The sequence below is a fragment of the Rhinolophus hipposideros genome (assembly GCF_964194185.1).
Source record: "Rhinolophus hipposideros genome assembly, chromosome: 2".
Taxonomy (NCBI): domain Eukaryota; kingdom Metazoa; phylum Chordata; class Mammalia; order Chiroptera; family Rhinolophidae; genus Rhinolophus; species Rhinolophus hipposideros.
In genome coordinates, this window is record NC_138048.1 from 106,476,630 (window position 1) to 106,499,001 (window position 22,372).

The following is a 22,372-nucleotide window of genomic DNA, read 5'->3' on the forward strand; positions in this document are numbered from 1 at the left end:
CCTACTCCTAGCAGTTGTTCTCTGCTAGATTTCCTAGAGTTTCACCATATGCATGTGAAGTGTAATATTCAGCTAAAAACTCAGCAGAAGCCCTCTACAGATTTTTAGAAACCTTGTTTTGAATATCTCTTTACTCTCTGGTACTCTGCCTTACAACATCCAGAGCCTCAATGCCATGTTTCCCCGAAAATAAGACCTAGCCGGACCATCAGCTCTAATGTGTCTTTTTGGAGCAAAAATTAATACAAGACCAGTTATATTATATTATATTACATTATATTATATTATATTATATTATATTATATTTTAATATATCATATTATGTTATGTTATATTATATTATATTAATTATATTATATTATATGAGGCCCGGTCTTATATTACAGTAAAAAAGACCGGGTCTTATATTAATTTTTGCTCCAAAAGACACATTAGAGCTGAGTGTCCAGCTAGGTTTTATTTTTGGAGAAATATGGTACTTCTAAATTGCTACTCTGTTTTTTCCACCCAGCAAGATCACAATTGTCTATGTGGGCTCCGCATCTTCTGCCATAGTTTGGAAATTGCTCCAGGCAGATATCTGGGGTGAATTTGGAATTCAGCTCATACGCTTCCTTTCTCTCAAGAATCACAGCCCTGTGCTGCCTGTTCCACTACCTGAAAATGGTTGTTTTATAAATGTTTGTCCCGTTTTATAGTTGTTGATGGTAGGAGAATAAATCCATTACCTAATCCTCTCTGATGACCCCATTAGATAAATTTTCAAATTTATGTTTCAAGTTACTTGATCCCAAATCTGCCTTCATAGAATTTCCAGCCATTTCTGTTGGTTCTAACGTCTGGAGCCCCCCCTCATCCCACCATGGTTATTACTATACTAGTTTGAACATATTCCACTGGTGCAAAGAATCCAACCCAATTCACTAATTCAAGGACTTTGTTACTATAATCATCTCCTCTTTACCTCATCGCATATTTTTTTCCTTTCTACTGACTCATTCCCATCAGCATATAAGCTTTCCTTGCCCATGTCCATCTCTAACTTCTCTGTTTTTCTGCCTCTTGTGTTTTTCTGCCTAATTGTCTTTCATTGAGTTCCCACACATTCATTCACTTCCTTTTCTGTTAAGCCCCACTAGTCAGGCATTCATGGCAGCTATGCTGCTCTTCAAGGTCACAAACAATATCCATCTTCCTAAACCCAATGACCAATTCTTAGTTTTCCCTCTTTCTACTTTCAGCAGGATTTCATATACTTTATTACCTATTTTTCTGGAGCTATTTCCTATTTTGCTTTCAAGGCCCCACAGTCCCCCGGGTTTCTTTCCATTTCCCTGGCTGCTCCATCTCCCTGTCTCCTGTCTGACTCTTCCTCTTATTCTAGAACCTTAAATGTTGGAATGCCTTGAGTCTAGACCCGCTTGTGTCTCCCACGTCATTATTTCCCTTGTCACAACTGCTAATCCCTGCATCGTCTGCACTTCAGTTCAAGAATATTCCATTTACCTTATTAGGTAAAATATGTGTTTCCATTATAAATTCCTCTCTCATTTGCAACATTCATGTAGTAAACATGTTTTGTTTGCTTGGCCTCCAAAACATTGCATATTCAACTGTTTCTCATTACCTTGACAAGTACCACCTACATGTAAGGCATTTTTGTGTTGCCTGAACTTCAGAAATTGCCTCTTATCTATTATCTTTTCTTTCTGTCCATTCATCATACAGCTGCTAGTGTGATAATTAAAAAGCTAAATCAGGCCACGTCACTGACCTGATTAAAGTCACCAGTGACCTCTCTGTGCATTAAAAAAAAAAAAAATCCAGACTTCTAAAATACCTGTGTATTCAAATTAACCATGGTGCTAGGACTCAAGCTTGGCTGCATATTAGAATCAACTTGGGGATTTTAGAAATCACTGAAGCCTGTGTTTCACCTCCAAAGGTATATTTAATTAGTATGGGCTGCAATCCAAATATAAGAATTGGGATACACGAATTTTTAGAGCTTCTCATATAATTCTAATGTGTGACAAAACTTAAGGTGAACACACAATGTGATATATATTAATAGATGAGTTATTACAGAACTGTGCAACTGAAACCTATGCAACTTCCCTAACCACTGTCACCCCAATAAACTTTAATTTAAAAAAAAAAGAAAGAACTACTTGTGGGTGAGATTTTTTTTTTTTAAAGACAAAAATTACCCTAGAGATCTGAGAGATGGGCCTACTCCCAAAGATTCTGATTTAATTGGGGTTAACAGGGACCAGAAATAGTCACCAGTGTCTTCTTAGATCTCCCAGGAGATTCTATGGTGAAGTCCAGAATGACCACTGCCCCACATCATCTTGTCCCCAACTACTTCTCCAGTCACTGACCTGCTCATGCAGCACATCTCCTTTCTCAGGGTTTTATCACATAACTGGTGATTTAATGTTAATGTCACAGGAGCTTATTTAACACTTTTGAAGAACAGCTATATGGAGAGCCATTAAACAAATTATGATCAACTATATTATTCTGAATGGCTAGGTTCCATTTCAGTTCATATGATCTTTGCCTTGGTCAAAAGTCTGGTTAACTTTTCTGCAAGGGAAAGTGATACAAAGAACACTTGTGGACATTTTTATCTAGCAGCTCTGTTCTCTGACCTGGATCTTTCAGAGCAGATATATAGGGGACAGGCTGATGTACTGCTTGCCCTTCAAAAAGGACATAGTAAGAGTCAATTTTTCTTACGAGAAAACACTCAGGAAGCAGATACCATGTTGGTTCCCGTATACACTTATCTTCAAAAAGTGGGGGAAAAAATTCATGTATCCCTTTCTTATACTCAAAAGTACAAGGTAGAATGAGAAAAAAAATTTCATTTGTATCTTTAGTTTGCATCTAACTGGACATATATTTTCATACTCATTTACTCAGGGAAAACTTTTTTTTACAAATACAAAGTTGATTTCTTTATACGAAATCTGTATGTTTCACTTTCTCTTGTTGGCAAATGGATAGAAAGTGCATTGCTTTTCAGCCAGAAAGGAAGGATAGTTATCATGGGGGCAAGATTTGAGGACTGAGGAAAGACTCTGGAATCTACTGCTCAGGAAAAAATCGGCTCAGAGCTAGCGACTATCCTGAAGACAACAAAAATATCCCCGCCTGATAACTATGCTGAGAGTCCAGTGTTTGGGGATTTTAAAATTCAAATAATCACATTAATATACATCTTTAACTTCATAGAGTTAATCTGGCAATGTGGGTGGATGCTGTACTCTTGGATGAAGACACACAGCTCTGGGAAAACCAAAAAATCACAGAAGACCCATTCTCAATAGACTTCCCAGAACACTGACTGCTCTCTTTGAAGATGAGGAATATCAACCTTAATGAGAATTTGGTCACTTGACTAGAGATTTGAAATAAGGCTACTGCTTACATTTTAGATATACTGAGACTCCTGCCAGTGTTTTCTACACGCTAGATTACCCCATTTTTAATTGTTTTCATAAATATTACCATGATTTGCTCAATTTAATAAATGTCGCAGTAGCCTCCCAAAATAATGACAGATTTAAAGCTAAACAGAAGAGAGGCACAAGAAAATCACATTTCTAAACCTAAAGCAAATATATATATATTTGAGAGCAAATATAAGAGATATAAGAGAGCAAAATATATGAGAGCAATATATATAAGAGAGCAAAAAAGACCCCAAAAATGAAAAAAGAAAACAAACAAACAGTTAAGCTGAAAGATTATTGGGCAAGGGAAAGAACTCCATGTCTCTTATCAGTTATAATAAGGAGAAGAAATATATAAAGACTTACTTTCTATTTCCCAAATCAAGAAAACTAGATAACACATAGCATATTTTTTTAACTATTTAATAAGAAAACAACATGTAGGGTATAGGCTGTCAATAATTATTAAATATAAGCATGTGTCCTCACAGAAGAAGAAAGTATAGAGAACAGGCACATACATATATATAATATATATATGTATGTGCATATATATATATATATATATATATATATATAAAGCCGTTCTTTTTTTACTTTTTAGAAAAACTGTGATATATGGCTTTGACAAATGTTTTTAAAAGCCATCAATCTAAGTGATAACATTATTAAAACGTGCTACATAAAATAAATACAACACAGCAGGGGCCTCATGGACTTTGGTCGTCAAAATCCATGGGTTAATCTAGGAAAGCCCTATTTCATGAATGAAATTCTATGGCTCCCATGTCTTTTCTCGTACATTTCTTTGCTGCTAATTTTTTGAAACTTTGTATTCTAGGTGAATGAAACCTGGTTTGGAGTTTAGGGGAGTTCATAGCTGGTTTCTATAGTTGTATTTTTTCTTTGTTTTTTAATGGATGACAGCAAATGCTATGAATTCTAGTTATTCCCATAACATTTCAAGCGAACACCCTCAGCAGGCTGCATAGCTGTGCTGTGTCCTGCATCTCTCACTCACCTCTCACGATTAGCTGGCTTTGGTGCTCCACGGCGGCCGCCTCGTTCCGGGCGATGCAGGTGTAGTTCCCATTGTGCATCAGAGAAAGGTTGGAGATCCTTAAGGAGCTGGTGAAGTCGATGTTGTCAATGGTCACCCCAAGGCTTGCTGGGATTGGTCGGCCATCCTTCTGCCAGGTGATCGTGATGGGTAAGTCCCCTGAGACCACAACACATGGGATGAAAACCCGCTGTCCAATGGAGAACCTTGGAAACTCAAAAGGTTGGATGAAAGGTGGAACTGAAAGAAAAGCAAAAACAAGTATGAGAGGAAAGATGATAAGGAGCCGTGTAAATAGTCCACATTCTCTTTTCCTTTAAGTCTTTTTCATGACATTGAAAGAGTCATACCATCACTGCTCTAGTGTGTCAATGGATGAACCAGTAGAAGATTTGAAACTGTGCTCTCCTATTATTTGACTTTTCTCATCATTCTAAATGAAAAGCATGGCTTGATGTGTACTCCAGCAAATAAGCTTAATGCAATTTATTTCTATAAACTTTTAAAAAAATCAATCATTTTGGAAAGAAAACATTTCAGACTCTGTGCTCTTTGGTATAAATTCTGTGAAAGAGGGATTTGGGTTTGCTTTTCCCTTAGAAGCTTTATAAAATGAGGAGATTTTTTTCCTGCTTTGCTATTCTCATCATGGTGATTGCTGGCCCTCCATCCATTCATTCCCTGCCTTACTTATACACATACCTAAACCTGTTAGGAAGCAGAGATTCCAATTTTTTTGTTAAACTTATTTTTTTTTTACATCTAATGTACAACTAATAGCAAATGTTAATTAAAAATAGGTATTTTATGTTAGGATGATCACATCTTTACTCTGAACCCCTGAATTTTATACATTCCATGTGCATGACCTCAAATTATGAAATGACTCACGGCCAGTTTCTGAGTTGTTGGGATGAGCTGCAAATGAGGGTGAGGTTATAGCCTTCAGCCTGGCCAGCTGTGGACACAGCCAAGCTCAGTCTGGAGGTTCTTTCCTGATTAAATTTCCCTGATAAAGTACTATTGTTCTTTCTCGCCTCAGGACCACCCTTCCTCAGTAACTTCCTAGCTGGCCTCATAGGGTTCCAGCACTAGAAAATAGTTTAAATGGAGTCAGAGAGCCTAGTGTGAATCTCTCCTCGGTTACCATTACTTATGGGATTATGGGCAGATTTTCAATACGTTCCCTATCAGCCTTATAGGGTCGCCTCACTTCATAGATGGGGAAATTGAAGCTCAAAAATATTATTTTGCCCTTCATCATGGAACTAGTTCACTGCAGAATGAGGGCTCAGATCTTGTCTTTTTTTTTTTTTTTTTGGACAGGGGCTTGAAAATAACCAAGGTTGCAAAATAATTTTATTAAGCATGCAAATAATCCAATATAAACTAGTTATTATACTAGATGATTCTATAGAATGCAGTTATTAAATAATAAAATGTCTGCAGAATTTGTTCATTAACTCAATTGTAGGTTTATTGTAATTAACAACTCGGAGGAGACGTCAGGGATCCAGCTGTGAAACATATGAATAGAAACCATTCAATCATTCATTCACTCAAAAAGTGCTTATTGAGCACCTGGCCTGTGTTTGACAACGCTGTGTGTTGGGCATACAGCAATGAACTTAATATAGCATCCATGCACAGCAGAGCTTTCATGGGTAGTCACAGGCAGTGGATATCAAGAGATCACAGCCGTGGCTATTCTATTATTATTATTATTATTATTATCATTGTCATTAGTATTGCTATACATGCTTTCACGAGCGGTTGGGAATTAGAACTCAGAATAGCAAATACAGTCAGAGTAGGAGGACTAGTAAGTAAGCAGATGGCTCAAGTGAGGTCTTACCAGAGAAATAAACAAACAAAAATAGTATAAGATACTGACAAGTGCATTCAATGTGAAAACTGCTGTGGATTCTTAACATAAAGTTAGAGCTTTGGGTCTGCCATGCGTGGATCTGACGCTAAGAGAAGAACCCACGATGAGGTTCTACCTGGCGCTGGCAGGAAGACCAAGTGGGAGGATGCTCTGATTGCACTCTGTTGGCATCAGATGGGGAAAGCTCCGTCTTAAGCACAAAGGTGCTCGAAATCCTGTCCCCAGTGGCCTAAATGTTTACTATACATGTAAGTATTATTAACACTTAATCAACTTCCATTTTTAATAAAAAAATAACTACATTTCCCCTTCGTTGCCTTCTCACACACAGAAACCTGGTTGTCAGACATCTACTCAGAGGACCTCGTACCCACTGTTGGTTTGATGCTCGTTATCTGAATTGCAGGTCATATTTTGAAGATGAAAACTTTGGAGCCAGGCGACCTGGGTTTAAGTCCAGCTGTGCTACTAACTAAAGTCATCGATTCCCTTTGTGCCTCAGTTTCCTTAATTGTAAAACAAGAAGTGCTGCTGTGAAAAGTGAATGTGTTAGCAGAGGTGTTCACAAATTTTCACATGGACCTGAATTGGTTCCTTAGCACTGGCTCTATTTCCTAAGTCTTTAAGATGAGCAAAAAACCCCAAAAATGAAAAAAAAAAAAAAAAAGTTAAGCTGAAAGATTACTGGGCAAGGGAAAGAATTCCATGTCTCTTATCAGTTATAATAAGAAGAAGAAATATATAAAGACTTGCTTTCTATTTCCCAAATCAAGAAAACTAGATAACCCATAGCATATTTTTTACCTATTTAATAAGAAAACAATATGTAGGGTATAGGCTGTCAATAATTATTAAATATAAGCATGTGTCCTTGCAGAAGAAGAAAGTATAGAGAACAGGCACATGCATACTATTTTTCAAGAACAGAGGCACAAAGTAGCTACAAAGAAATCACAGTTAAAAAAATAATACAAAAGCAAAATCCATGCTTTCCATAATTTCAAAATATCCGTAATTCATTGGGTTATAGAATTCTAAGGAATATATTTACAGTTATAGAAGTAAATTTCAGAAACTTTAGCCATAAAGCCACATTGCTGAAAATAAAGGGTGCCCCATGCATGTCATTCAAAGAAAAATCCCATGTTTTGCACATATTTTAAACTGTTACCACACTCCTAGTTATCTCATTTCTTGGTTTTAACCAGATACTGTGAATACAGGCCTAGTGATGAGGGCTCAGTGAGAAGCCACAGTCAGCAAACTAAGGGGAATGAGAAACTAGAACAAAATATGACATGTAGACATAGGAACGCAATACACACAGCGGTCGGGGACATTTTTGTGCCGGGACCCTTAATAGCCAGCTGTTTTACAATTCATACAGAATCATAGTACTTAGTTAACACTCTGAATCCTAAGTTATAGTTAGCGTATTAAATGGAAAAAGGATATAGCTAAAATGTTTTCAAACATATTTACAAAAAATCAAAAACAAAAATACCCTATCCAAATAATTAAAATAAAAAATTTTCATGACGAAAGGAGGAATTTAGAGGGAAAAGTCATTTTCTCAGAGTAATGTCAAAATCAGGTTTCTTGCTTGTTTTGCTCACATTACATGAGGATGCACTTTTAACAATGAAAATTAAATCAAAAGACCTACTTGTCCATCACATCAATTCTCTCCTCACTGCATGCCATCTCCCTTGCTTCAGATACAAATCACAAGCCTGCTGTATAACATGCTAAAAAATTTTACAGCGCCCCAAATCTTTTATTTTCATTCATAAGATATAAAATTGGAGGCACACCGTAAAGCAAGTGATTCAAAGGACTCCTGTAGTGATTTTGGTAAAGCCAAATCTCTTGTTGGAGACACAATGCTTACTTCTGGTTCATTCTATCACCTTTTAAGGTAATTCTCTGAATCTGGTTGACAGTGGAAGCTTGTACTGTAAGAGGAGCAGAAATTCTGAATGGGGCCTGCAACAGGTTTTGACATAACCTTCTTACCCCAAAGCACATAAATATCTGCTAAATGTCACTTATTACCAGGTCTGTTTATTTCATTCCCCAAGAAGTTCCTTTCTCCGAGGCAGTTCAGAACCATTGAATGCTGCCCAATGTTAATTTAGACTCATATTCTTTCTAAACCCTTAACAAGAACGTTAAGTCAGGCTAACATCTTTCTGTGCCTTGTCCCTCATAAATTAATTGTATATTCTTTGTAGGAGAAAAAATAATAATTTTTTCCCCAGAGAGGAACATGACATATTGAAAGAAATATGGGTTGGGTGTCAGTCAATATTGGGTAACGAGTAGCATTTTCTTCATCCAGTTTCTTTAACTCCATGATTCTATTTCTTTGTGAATAAAATGGTGATAATAAAAGACAATTCATGAGAATGTTGGGGAAGGGCTTTCTGTAACACAACAGCATAGAGCCAAGGGGTACATAGCAGTTACTCAATCAGCATTGTTCTAGCTTTCCTCTTTGTAACTTTGTTTTATGTCCCAAGGCTCATCATTCACTGGGGAAAAAAATCAAATGTTTATGTGGATATTGAGACATATGGAGGCTCTCCTTTCATTGCCACATATCATTTATTTCCTCAGTTCCACATCTTGTCATCTCTTTTCTAATAGTAATTTAACCCCACGGCCACCACACAATTCTCAGGTTGAGAGCTCTTAGATTTTTTCTGTTCAAAGTGCCTGCCTGCCCCAAGCCCAAGTCTTCTGACTTACAGCAGTAGGTACTTTCATCACCTCAGACCATTTTCTCATCCACCTCCCTTGCTCCATTCTTTCTCACAAGCTCTTTCTTCTCATTCTTTAAGAAGTTTTCTTGTTTTTTCTTTTCTTTTCTATTTCTTTTTTACATCTTACCTGCTTCATGGAGCCTCCAAAAATTGCATCTGCTAATCCTGCCTGTATGGAAATGCAAATCCCATGGTTGATTTCTGAAAGTTGGTCCTAATGACACAGCCATCTTAGGTGTCCGTATGCCCACTGGACATGCCCAGGACCAGCATAAGCTTAAAGCTCTGTGATGTCCATTGAGACGCAAGCTGTGACCCTAATACCGTGAGGCTCAGGAACATGTGTGATTTGTGCATGAGACACATCACACAGGGGTCTCTCCGCCCATAAGACTGGCTAGTTATCCCATTCTGTTACTTTACAACATACTTTAGACCCCCAAATTGTAGATCCCTGACTCTATGTGATATAGTTCTCTACTCTGTTGACAGAACACAATTTAAGTCTTCCTTTATCCACTCCAGAGCCTGTGGTTGAAGATTCTCTGATGGGACGTGTCACAGGATGACTCACGTGAGTCTAGTGATCTTTGGAACATCTTTTTCTTTAAGTAGAGTGACATAAGATGCAGAAGATGTAGCGAGTTTATCTTTTCTATTTCTTGCAACTTGTGGAGTAAGTAGTGTCTTATATATCTTAATCGTGTAATAGTTTTTAAAAATATCTTTTAGAGGTAACGATGAAATTGTGTTTATACTCACAAAGTCAGACAACCCTGAAGTTATGAGTAGAAACGGAGACGCATCCAGGACTTAATAAGGACGAGCTGATAGGGCTCCATTTCGTGGTCTGATTATAGCCTAGGGGCCCAGCACTTGTAACTAGAGATTCCAAGGAGCCATCTCTCCGCCTACTGGTAGGGCAAATTGGGGAGATAAAGTCAAGACCTGTCCTTGCTTGTTCAGCTAGGGCCATCTTGCCAACTCTGAATTCCTACGTGAGCTTGTTGCACTGAGCAGGGTGACTTCCAGGCCAGCAGCATCCAAAGCTGCTCAACATGAATGAGGCTGCTGGTCCTGTCTGCCAGAGGAGGGAAGGGCATGAGGCTGAGATTCAGGAGGGCATGATGTGGGGTAAGAGAGCATTGTGGGAGTCTGCATGTGCTGACTGAAACAATGGCTACTCGTATCCACACCAAAGTGAGCTCCGTTGGAAGCCCTCTCAATCCCTTGCTCTAAGCTCCCCTTGGGGTTCCATATGAACTGATATTAACTGACACCCAAACACTGATCTGGGAAGCAGGCAGAGTGAGCGGAGGGTGTTCTCTGGCTGCTGCTGGGTGGGAAGGGCAAGGAAGGTGTAGGCATTGTCCCTGTGACATGGTGGGGATGGCTTGCAGGGTCTTTCTAAGGTTCCCTTAAGGAGTTGTGGCTTGGGCATGTTTGTCACAGCCCAAATTGTGTAAGAAATCAAAAAATAAAACATGTTTAACCTGTATATGTTTCTCTTGACCTAGATTGGAAAGACCACATTTAAATTCCATGGCTAAGAGGGAGAGTCGCGTACATTTAGAGAAATTTCCAAATTTCCAAATAAAATGAATTATTTAAGGCCTGTGCAAACAAGAAGAATTCCTGTTTGGCTTAGTGCTCTTTTAAGACAGGTATCATAAGAAAAAGCAAAAAAAAAAAAACCCCAAAAAACAGTAAACTGGAGTTTCAGAGATGACTCAGTTTGGGCCAAATTCTAACTTGTGAAGAAACATTGTCTCTTAGGAACAGAAAACAACAGCAGGACCAAGTCATCCATATTTTCTCCCATTTCTGAAACTCCTAGGTTCAAGGAAAGTGCCACGACTTAAAGGATTGTTTATAATAATTAAAAACAAAATAAAACCACACGGGAAAACAAATTCATATCAAACAAATTTCATAATTCTCACTGGAGATGGGCACCGACAATCTGCAGTGTCTGCATGTCTGAACCCACATTACCCACATATGGCGGGTAATATCAGAACATTGCCTGCTGTACATACGGCTGGGATTCCTCTTTCTCCAGATTACACTGAAGTTCTTCCAATGGGCTGGAAGGACTTTCTTTTTTGGGTTTTTCAAGATTTAATTTCTTTCCAGTTTTATTGAGAAATAACTGATGTCCATCAGTATATAAGTTTAAGGCGTAGAGCATGATGGTTTGATTGACATGTATCATGATGTGAAGACCACAATAGGCTTAGTTAGCAACCATCATCTCATATAGGTACAATAAAAAATAAATAAATACATAAAATGAAAAGTTTCTCCTTGTGAGGAGAACTCCTGGGACTGACTCTCTTAACAGCTTTCCTGTGTATCAAACAACAGTGTTACCTGTGGTCATCGTGTTGGGCATTACGTCTCTAGTACTCACTTATTTGATAACCAGAAGTTGGTGCCTTTTGACCCCCTGCCTCCAATTCGTCCTCCCCCTTTTCCTTGCCTCGGGCAACCACAACTTTGATCTCTTTTTCTATATAAGTGAGATCATACAGTATTTGTCTTTCTCTGTCTGATGTATCTCACTCACTTATCCTTCCATGTTGTCACAAATGGTAAGATTTCCTCATTTTTTATGGCTGAATAGTACCATATTGTGTGTGCAGGGATGGATGTGTGTGCATATATGTTTGTATGTATACCAGGGGTGCCAAAATAATGTATGCACATGACTTGTAGTTATCTTTTGTTATCAGTATATGTTAAGTATTATAATTTTAATAACAGTCTTTTTCTTTTCTTAAAATGTGTATACATTTTTTGGGACCCTCTGTATGTGTGTATGTGTATAAATATCTATATCACATTTTCTTTATCCATTCATCCATCCATCCATGGACACTTAGGTTGTTTCCATATCTTGACTATTATGAATAATGCTGCGATGAAAACAGGACTACAGATATCTTGTTGAGTATTTTAATTTCCTTTGGATATATTCCCAGAAGTGTAATTCCTGGATCATAAGGTAGTTCCATTTTTTTTTTTTTTGAGGAACCTCCATACTGTTTTCCATAGTGGCTGCATTAATTTACATTCCCACCAGCAGTGCACAAGGGTTTCCCTCTCTCCACATCCTCGCCAACATTATCTCTTATCTTTTTGATGATGACCATTCTAACAGGGATGAGGCGCTATCTCATTACAGTTTTAATTTGCATTTCTCTAATGACTAATGATAGTGAGCCTATTTTCATGTACCTGTTAGTTATTTATTTGTCTTCTTTGAAAAAATGCCTGTTCAGAGCCTTTGCCCATTTTTAAATTGAATTATTTATTTATTTTGCTATGGAGTTGAGTGAGTTGTTTAAATAGTTTGGATATTAACTCTCTATTGGATATACGGTTTGCAAATATTTTTTCCCATTCTGTAGGTTGTCTTTTCACTTTGTCGATGGTGGTATTAGTTTTAAATGCATATTATTTTTCCTATGTAATATTATTTAATAAAGGTTCCAATATGGCCAATGAGGTGTAAGGTTTATTTTCAATTATTAGAACTAAACTATATAGTATTTGTGTGGTAAATATGATTTGAAATTATTCCTAAGTTAATTAAATGGCCCAATAATATATTCTCAGGAATAACACATGTTGTCACCATCCCTGCTTCCTGAATTGTATTTATATAACATAGACAAATGTTTTATAAGAGTTCATACATCCAGTGGCAAAGAGAGGATGAAGGTGGGTGGCTTACTCATTTGAAAAATTCATACAGCAAGTTATGGAAGAGATTAAAATCCTTAAATAAGTAGTTCAGCAATTTAAGTGGATCCTGTGTGCCCTAACTGTCCACATACTAATGGAAGCATCACTCGGTGCCTGGCCTAGCCTCCTTTCTCCATTTCCCTGAGATCTTATCTACACCCACAAGGCCAGCTGTAGCTTGATGCCCTTGATTCCCTAATCTGCCTTTTTAACCAAAAACTCCTTATCAAGCTTCATGTCTGCTTGTTCAGTTGTCTGCTGATATCTTCATCTTGATGTCTGAGAAAGATCTCAAATTTCAAACCAAACGTATCATGTGGTGCCTTAATCTAAACGTCACCTTCAGTTCCCTATTTCTATTAGTGCTACCAAAAGCTCTCAGATGCATGAGCGCAGAATAATACAAGTGTCCCCAGGTGTGCATTTCCCTTTATCTTCAACCACGTACAGTGGGTTGCTATGTCTTGTCTATTCACTTCTCAATATCGCCTGTGTCTGGCTCTTTTTCCCTTAAGCTCACAACTATCACCTTTTATTAAAAACTTACTCAGTTGTATCCTAACTGGTCTTCCTTTTATTTTATTTTTTTTAACTTTCTGCACTGCAATCCATGTAATAAACCTCAACCTGAATAATTTTCCCCAAACACTGTGGGAGCATGGCCCAAGGCTTCAATGACTTCGCTGCCTTCAGGTTCAAGCAGGAGGCATCAGATGCGACAAGATCTGATACCTGTCACTGCCGACTCACACCGTGTGTCTACATGCAATGCATGTCCTTTGTTTCAGCCATATTGACTCTGAACGTGAGAGACTACACATTGTCCTTATTTCTGTCCCTATGCCTGACTCTGGCCCCATTCTCACCGCTAACATCTTATAGTATGAAGACTCACTTTAGCTATTTTCTGGTTTTGGACACCTTTTCAGGCTCCCGACCCCTTTGGAACTCAACTCAGTGTCTTCTGGAAACCTATTTATGATTTTAGACTTCCCATCCCCCTCACCCCCAGAATTGGCTAGATGTCTATATTCTCTGCTTCTAACACACCTCACACATATTTCTTCGATGGTGTTGTATTGAAATCGGTATTTTTCTTATTTGTCTGTCCTACGCTCTCCCAGCCAGTCAACATATTTTCTGCTTGTGCTGTGTTGCTTCTCTCTTAAGACACTGACTACCTCCTGCTGTGTCTTATAGTTACTTGTCTGTAAGTCCTCCCACTGACCCTCACATCTTGTCAGCAGAGACATCTTATTGTTACTTGATCTCATTAACAGTAGATGCAGATTTTACCTGGAAAAGTTAAAGAAATCAAAGAGCTAAAGAGATTCTTTGAGCTAAAAATTGTTTTTATGACAAAGGTAGAGTCTGTGCTACTGTGATAGATTTCATTTCTTATTTGAAATATTGGACTAATGTCATACAGAAAGTGGGAGTGATTTAGTAAAAAAATATTCTTACTTGAAGGTGTTTAACATGCACATCTACAGCTGTTTGACACCGAAGTAACTGGTGGGAGTTGATGTACATGAAGGCACATAGCTTAGATTCCATTTTAAGAAAGGACATGTGTCCCAGATTCTGGAGGTGATGTCAGGTAGCATTCTTCAATTATCATATGGCCACTTTAAAAATTGTCCCAGCTGCAGAGATCCACCCCACCTAGGACAGGCACTTTCTGTGGTGGCCTACATCCAGTGACTGACTGAGGGGGTCAATTATGCCCAAGCCAGGACAGCTCTGAAGGGCCATGCTTGCTGCAGAGCTCCACGTGGGGTTCGAGGAGGCTGCCATCAGCCTGCCTTACAACTCATCTTCTCCCTGAGCCAGTTCCTCTTCCTTTCCCTCCCTTCACAGGTGGTGGTGATTAGTGCCTCCTTGCTAAACATCCTGTACGCTAAATTCTCTCTCAGACACTGTTTCCTGAGGAACCAACCTGCAACAGTTTGCTTCATCCAAAGAAAAAATATATATACTATTAATAACAAAACTTGGTCTTTTTATAATATTGCCTCTGTATACTCCACTCATCCATGTTGCATTTATTCATTTGGAATTACAACCAGAGGAGAAGTATCATGTGTGAAGGGTTCTCTTTTAATAAGAATTCTCTGCACATGATTATCAGTATCTTCCTAATCTCCTACAGAACAGAAAAGGGATGGTAGAAGCAAGGAAAATATAGTTTGAAAGTTTAATTTTAAGACTGCTGCTCATTATCTTAAAAAAGTCTGTGTTTGTTTGTTTTTACTCATTTAGCTATTCCAAGCTTGGCCAGGTTCCAGAACTGAAATTTTGTCTTTATCTTCACTATGGAGTTATGCATATTCACAAGTTCAGTAAGTATATGTCAACTAGAACTAAACTGAGGAAGAATTCAGTGCTAATAGCAGAATTAGAACTCAAGAGGTCCCAAAAGGCTTGACTCAGAAATACAAGAAAGCATGGCAGAAATAAATCAAAACACACACATATATATAAATACTCAAGTACATACACACACTACATACACTGGATAAAGGGTTTCCAGTAGGTGAGGCCTAAAGCATAGGGTTCAAAAGCATAATAGCAGATAATAGAGTAGCATAGTTGACATAAAATAGTGTAACTTTGGAATAAATCTGGGATAAGAGTAGCTAACTCTTCTACAATGATTTTTAAACAAGGCATCGTGGACTGCCAGACTGTGAGAACTGTAAAGTCATAAATATGACAACATAAGTAGAAAGGTAACAACAAAATAACATTCCCCCCCCCCCAAATTGTTTAAAATTACCAATTATATTCATGAGAGAAAATACAGTTAAAATATTTCAAGGAGAATGATGTAGAATGATAAAGAAGAGAAATGGGAACCATTATTTTCATCAGCTAGAAAGATATAGATTGGACATGAAGAAGAAAAAGACAAACTATTTGGGATTGGGGTGTGTAACACACTAAAACTAACTCTGAAAAGCATGACAGCAACTTCTTCCAAGGCACTTTCAAGAAAAATGGGTCACCTATATTATTGCCAACCATATGCCTGCAATAGAATATGGTGGAAGGAACTGTGTGGTCTCTTGAGGTGATTCTCATTTTAGTAATAGGAGATGTTTCTTCAAGGTGCTTTTTATGGAAGGTGCTTTGTAGCTATAATCACGTTATGTTGAACTAAGTAGTTTCTTTAACATTTAAAAATGTAAACAAGTTTAGAATTCATGAGAATTTCTGTTTATAAAACAAAGACTACAGAAAAGCAAGAGTTCCAGAAATGGGAAAAGATCTACCAAGGAAATGTGAAACAGGGATGGTAAGAAGAGTAATTTTTAAATCATATAGTAGATAATTCAAGACCAAAAAAAATCAGAGATTATAGCAGAAAATGGGAAAATCAACAATTATACGTGATACTATTAACACCCAGTTTAATAACTGATCAACGAAGGCAATTTTAAAAAGCTAGAAACGAGACATGGTGTCATGCAGGGTCTCTGGTCCCGCTCTCCATACCAGAATGCAGGATATGGTGAGGCCAAAAAGGAACACCCAGGGAGCCATAGATAGGGGGTTCATACCACTGTAGTCTCGCTGCCCGCTGGTTTGGAGACACAGGAAGCAGGAGCCACACGACCCACAACCTGCCGTCCGTTTCTCTGCCAACCAACCAACCTCGCTAGCTGCAATCCACGCTTGCTAGCATAGCCACGGCAGTTATATTAGTGGCTAATGGCTAACTGGTTACAGCTAATGGCCAACTAGTCACAGCTCATGGCCATGTACTACCCAAGCCAGCACCTTTCCACGTGAGGTGGAGAGCCTGGAAACTGCTCTCCGGGATTCTGTTCCCACATGTAATATTAAATTTAATTGAACATATATAGGAAATTTATGCCAGATAATATAAGAAAAATGAACACTTTTTAAAATGAAACGTCTGTAGAGAAAGCTTCGATACATTTCACAGAACTAAAATTGTCTCTAACCACACCACTATGGTATCTTGGTATATGGAGAAGAGTGGGAAGCATGGGCCTTTCAATAAATGGTATTAGGAAAGCTGACCCAATATTTAGAGAAAAAAAATTGGACACCCACTTCTACATCTACAACCCTCAATGTGTGCTGACGACCTCAATGTGGACCATGGAAATATAAACATAAACACAGAAAACACACGTAGGAATGTATCTCCCATGAGCTCAGAAACGTCTTAATCAAGTTCCCAGCAAGAACAATCAAAGGCAAAGAGACAAGAAATAGTCTTGGAAAAGATACTCACCATTGAGAGAAAAGCAATTTGAGATTTTTCCCTAAAAAATATATTCATAAAGTTTCCTTGGAGAACGGTGTCAGCTTCCTTTTCGGAATGACAGAGGAATTAGCAGGATTCTGCCTCCAGGACAAACCCGCCTGAAGGATAGCTTGTGAGCTGAGACTGGAGCTCAGTTCTGGGAACGTAACGGGAAGTTAAGACCCTCCATTCTGTGGCTGCTTGGAACATGAATTCTCGGGTCAGGTGAGCAAATGCAGTCATGGCAGCACATTTAAACATGATTGCTTCTTTGGTAGTTTAGAAAGAAGAGAGAGTGAACGTTCCTCACTTCATCAGCCTTCTTTTTTTCACATTGGGATAGTAAATGAACAAGGAGAGTTTACATTTCCAATTGAAATCAGAAATTGCCACAAAGGGGTTGCACATTTAATGCATTTCTTTTGTGTTCCCCTACTAGATCTAGTTTCTCTCATATTATTCATATTAGAAACTACACATGCCCTAAGTGGTTGTTGAAAATCAGTAAAACAATGACAAATGACGGAAATGTATGGCCACACAAGACCTCAGCAACCGGGACCCTAAATTAAGCATGTTCAACTTCAATGAGACTTCTACAAGAGAAAAACCACCTTGAAATGCCACGTTTCCTATAACCAATATTGTAAATGACACCAGTAGCTAGACAGTGAGAGTGTAAGAAAGTGAAAATGATTAAGAAGGAAAGACTCTTCATCCCTGCCAGTTGGGTTTGCAACCCGGTAGAAGTTGATACTGCTTCGGTTGGAACCGCCAATGAGCACATGTCAGAAAGTAGGAGTGGGTGACCCCGCCATGGTTGTTTCGGTGCACAGAGCTGTACCTCTGCTGGGCCGAGGGACATTGGCTGTCAGGAACCTTTGAAGAATGATGTCATTAGAAGGTGGCATTCCTGGCCACTCAAGTAGCGATGGGTAGAGAGCAGAGCCACTGTCAGCACTGTTCGAAATTTAGCATTCACTTTCCCAATGGCACCAACAGCAACATTGCAAGGAGGTGGTGGTGACAGACGGGATGCACCGTGTGATAGAAAGCTGCGGCGGGAGCAGAATTTTGATGTCAAATCGTGTCGACTCTTATCCCTGCGAGGCTACAGAACACAAAGGCTCACATCCTTAAGAGTTGGAAAGACCGTCAATGACCATTAATTCTTCCTTCGATTTAAAGGAGGACACAATACAAATTTGTCTTAAATTAGAACGGGAAAGTGCTACAAATATAAAATTGAAATAAAATATGAAAGAGCTAATGTTTGTGGTTGTTCCCATCCCATTTCTGGCATCAGCATTTCATCTCCCGATAGGCAAACATTAACTTTAAAAACCCATAAAATATAATTTGGAAAGCTTGATTCTTCTGAGACACTCTTGCCCACTCTCACTTTCTTTTTATTTATTTATTTATTTATTTATTTATTATTATTATTTTTTAATTTATTTATTGGGGTGACAATTGTTAATGAAATTACATAATTTCAGGTGTACAATTCCGTATTACATCATCAATAAATCCCATTGTGTGTTCACCACCCAGAGTCAGTTCTCCTTCCATCACCATATATTTGATCCCCCTTACCCCCATCTCCCTCCCCCTACCCCCTTACCCTCTGGTAACCACTAAACTATGTCTGACAACATGGATGGATCTTGAGAGTATAATGCTAAGCGAAATAAGTCAGACAGAAAAAGCAGAGAACCCTATGATTTCACTGATATGTGGTATATAAACCAAAAACAAGACAAACAAATGAGAAACAAGAACTCACTCTCACTTTCAATGTCTCTCCTCACCAGTTTTTCGCACTCCAAATCCATAATTCAAACTCCCCATAGTCTGAGTCCAGAATGGTGGTCCATAACACTTTATATCAAACCCTACCCTTCATAAGACCTTCCCAAACCACTAATATTGTAGGCTCTCCTCTCCCCTCTCATCCAGACCAGAACTCGAGGAGTTATCTTGGGGTTTTAGCTACTCTTGCTGACCAAATCCAGCCCTTTCTTTTCATCTCTCCAACTTAACTAGTTCTGTCTCTTAAATTAGGCCCTTAATATCTTATGCTTTTACTTTTAAAATAATCTCCTTTTTATACTTTTAAAAAAGCTTTCTTCCTGTGTTCCCTGCCTTAGTTTCTCCTCACTTAGGCTTCCCACTGCAATGGGAATTACTTTTCTAAAACACACCACGGGGTTGCCCTGGAATCTGAAGGTGTGTATTTGAGTCCTGAAGATGTTACTGGATAATGTTGAGCAAATCTCCTGCTCTTTCTTATTCTGTTTTTCTGGTTATGTTTTATCTACATTACAGAGTTACTGTGGGTATTAATTAAGGCTACACATATGAAAGTGTTGTGTAAACTATAAAGTTTAGTATAAATATAAATAGAAGGTGACATTTTTATCTAGCAGCCAATTAACCTTCCTGGCAGTGTCGGTCCCTAGAAATTAGAAAATTCAATTAGTCACTGTTCAAGTTCAATGTAGCACCTAACATAAGAAAGAAAAAGAGTTGGAATGTGTTAAATATAACACTGCTTCTTGAAAGGAAGTGAAAGAAGGGATTTTGACTTATTTCTCCACATGTTTGAAAGCAGCAAAATTGCATTTCTGGTTAGTTAATATATTTCAGAACTGCTTAAGTTTTGGCCATTATCAATAGTTATTATAACATGTTATTAGGTTGGTGCTAAAGTAATTGCAATTTTTGCAATTATTTTTAACCTTTTAAACCTCAATTACCTTTTGCACCAACCTAATATTTATATTTATCTCTGAGTTTTTCTCAAAATTTCCAAGTCATGCTACAAAATAAGCAAAGGGCCATGACTAATACCAAAAACGACATGACTGGGTAATAGTACTGTTTCTAAATGTCATCTAAATGTGCACATGTGCACACACACACACACACACACGCACGTACAACTCTGTTCAACGTTAAAGATGAGCCTCCAGGAAACAATATAAAAATCATTTGGTTTCACAGTTTCCAGCATTATTGGTCCACTTCCAAAGGCAGCCAACTTTCAAGGCTTTGTATTGGCTCTTCTAAGATTATCTGAATAAACTAATTACTGTGTAGTCTAACCAGAAAGGTAACGGAGCTGTATTCATATGAATAAAATAAGAAGAACATCTTGCAATCCCGATCCACAAGCAGTCACAGGCCCAGTCTTTTCCCATCACTCAGTTGCTCACTTATCTCTCCTCTTATCATAATCTCTATCATAATTGAAAATAGCAAGATTTATTAATTTTTAAAAGCTTTGATGGACTACAATTTCGACATGGGAGGATGATTTAATTTATATATTTCATTTCAAAACACTTTAAAATTCAAATTCAAATGTTCGGAAGTCAATTTGGTTATGACCTTTCTAACGACATCTCAGCAAAGGCTAAAATTGTTAATGGCATGTAATTGTTACTGTACATTGAAATCTAGAAGTCATCATATCCTTGCTAGGGTGAAATGCATCTGAATATAATAAAAAGATGCCCTATGCTGTCATATGAGAATCCAGAATTTATTAGTTTTTATCTGAGAAGTCCTACACAGGGGAAGGCAGGGTACATCCTATCCACCCAGCCTGCAATGTCCTCTTTCCGTGTATACAGGTTCATTTGTCTGCACAGAAAAGATTAAATTAAATAAAAACAACGTCAACTACCTTACAGTACTGATAGTCAACAATTGTATTTAGTTTATAAGATGTTCCTTAAAATAGAAGAAGACATGTTTTCAAATAATGATTAACAAAATGTATATGCTCTCTCCTCTGCCCAGACACGTGCCCAAGAAATTAATTTACATCTAATGACCACTAACTGTACTCGTGTTTTTAAAGCAAGTTCCATATCCCCCAGCTTCTTGGCAAACCCACTGTTAAATTGTTCCCAAAGTTTTGTTGGTGTGTGACATACTCAGGGATCTGTCACCAGGGGTAAATGGCTCATGCTTGCTTGACTATAAGTTTCATGGGGATCTTTCAGTTTCAATATAAACGTGTGTCTGGAGGCCATTCTGCTCTCGTCGTCTCTCTTATTCTGACTGCTACACCTGACATCCTCCTTCCATTTGGCCTCCTCTCCAAACCTCCCACCTCACCAATGGTCTTTGCTTGGCTTCCACTGACTAATATGGTTCTTATCCTCTGGGGTTGGTTTCTGTTAGGGACAATTCTTAGCCATTGGATAGAATCTATTTTCAGAGGCATTAACTGGCTCAGGGGCCTTTCTTTATTGAGCACATTTTAATAAGTAAAGTGAACACACATTCTGAAGTCGCTATCAGGCCTGTTCATATTTTAATTCCCAATCAGCCTGCACTGTCTGTTTTTTGCTGTTGTTGTTTTGTGTTTTTTTTTCATTTTTCTCCTTCTTTGGATAATGCAGTCTTCTCCCTGGCATGAAGGTATGAGGGGAGGCAGGCAGCTTATCCGGTACCTCATGGTTCTGGCCCTAGTGACTGGTCAGGAGTGAGCTGCTGGCCCACACAGAGCCACCAGAGTCCCTCCCTAGGACTCTCCTATGTGCAATTGTCAGGGTAGAGACCTTTTCTTTTCCACAGTAGGTTGTGGGCATGTGAGTCCAGAGATATCCAGGATCAATGTACCCACCATATGGAGAAGTTGCTCTGAGGGATCTAAGCCATTGTCCTGAGGGAAGCACCAAAAACACAGGGAGAAGGTCCAGATGGTAATCAAGGGTCTAGACCAGGCCTCCCCTGTGACCTGTACTATCTCAGTCTCCGGAAGGTTGGTTTAATACACCTTGATCTCCATCCATATCTCCCCAACACACTTTGTACGGGCTCTTTAGCTAGTTTAATTTAGGTTCCTAAACTTCACAATAAATAGGGCCATGGCCAATACATTGATTCATCTAACCTAGAAAATGCAAAGAGGCAAATTGAAGTGTCAAGCAGTCCTTGCTTGCATTTTTTGTCAGATCTTACCTTCAGATATTTGGTGAATAGATTTTAACATGAGTCTGACTAAGGGAGTGAGAAGGCTGTCTACATGAAGTTACAGTTTGCAGTGAGGTCCCCAAAGTGCCCTGACGGTGTCACCTAGCCCAGTGACGTTGCCCACGATGTATGACTTTACACATCTTCTATTCCTGCTGTCTCAAGATCTGCATGTAA

The 22,372-nt window shown here is 38.4% G+C and overlaps 1 protein-coding gene across 2 annotated transcripts in view; it reads right to left on the reverse strand.

The window, feature by feature from the left end:
- Window positions 1-22,372, reverse strand: part of DSCAM (DS cell adhesion molecule) — a 656,085-nt gene that overhangs the window by 218,039 nt on the left and 415,674 nt on the right. For both annotated transcript variants that reach the window (XM_081078404.1, XM_081078403.1), the window contains exon 9: window positions 4,486-4,764. In XM_081078404.1, coding sequence (XP_080934530.1) covers window positions 4,486-4,764 — 279 coding nt within the window. The remainder of the gene's footprint in view (window positions 1-4,485; window positions 4,765-22,372) is intronic.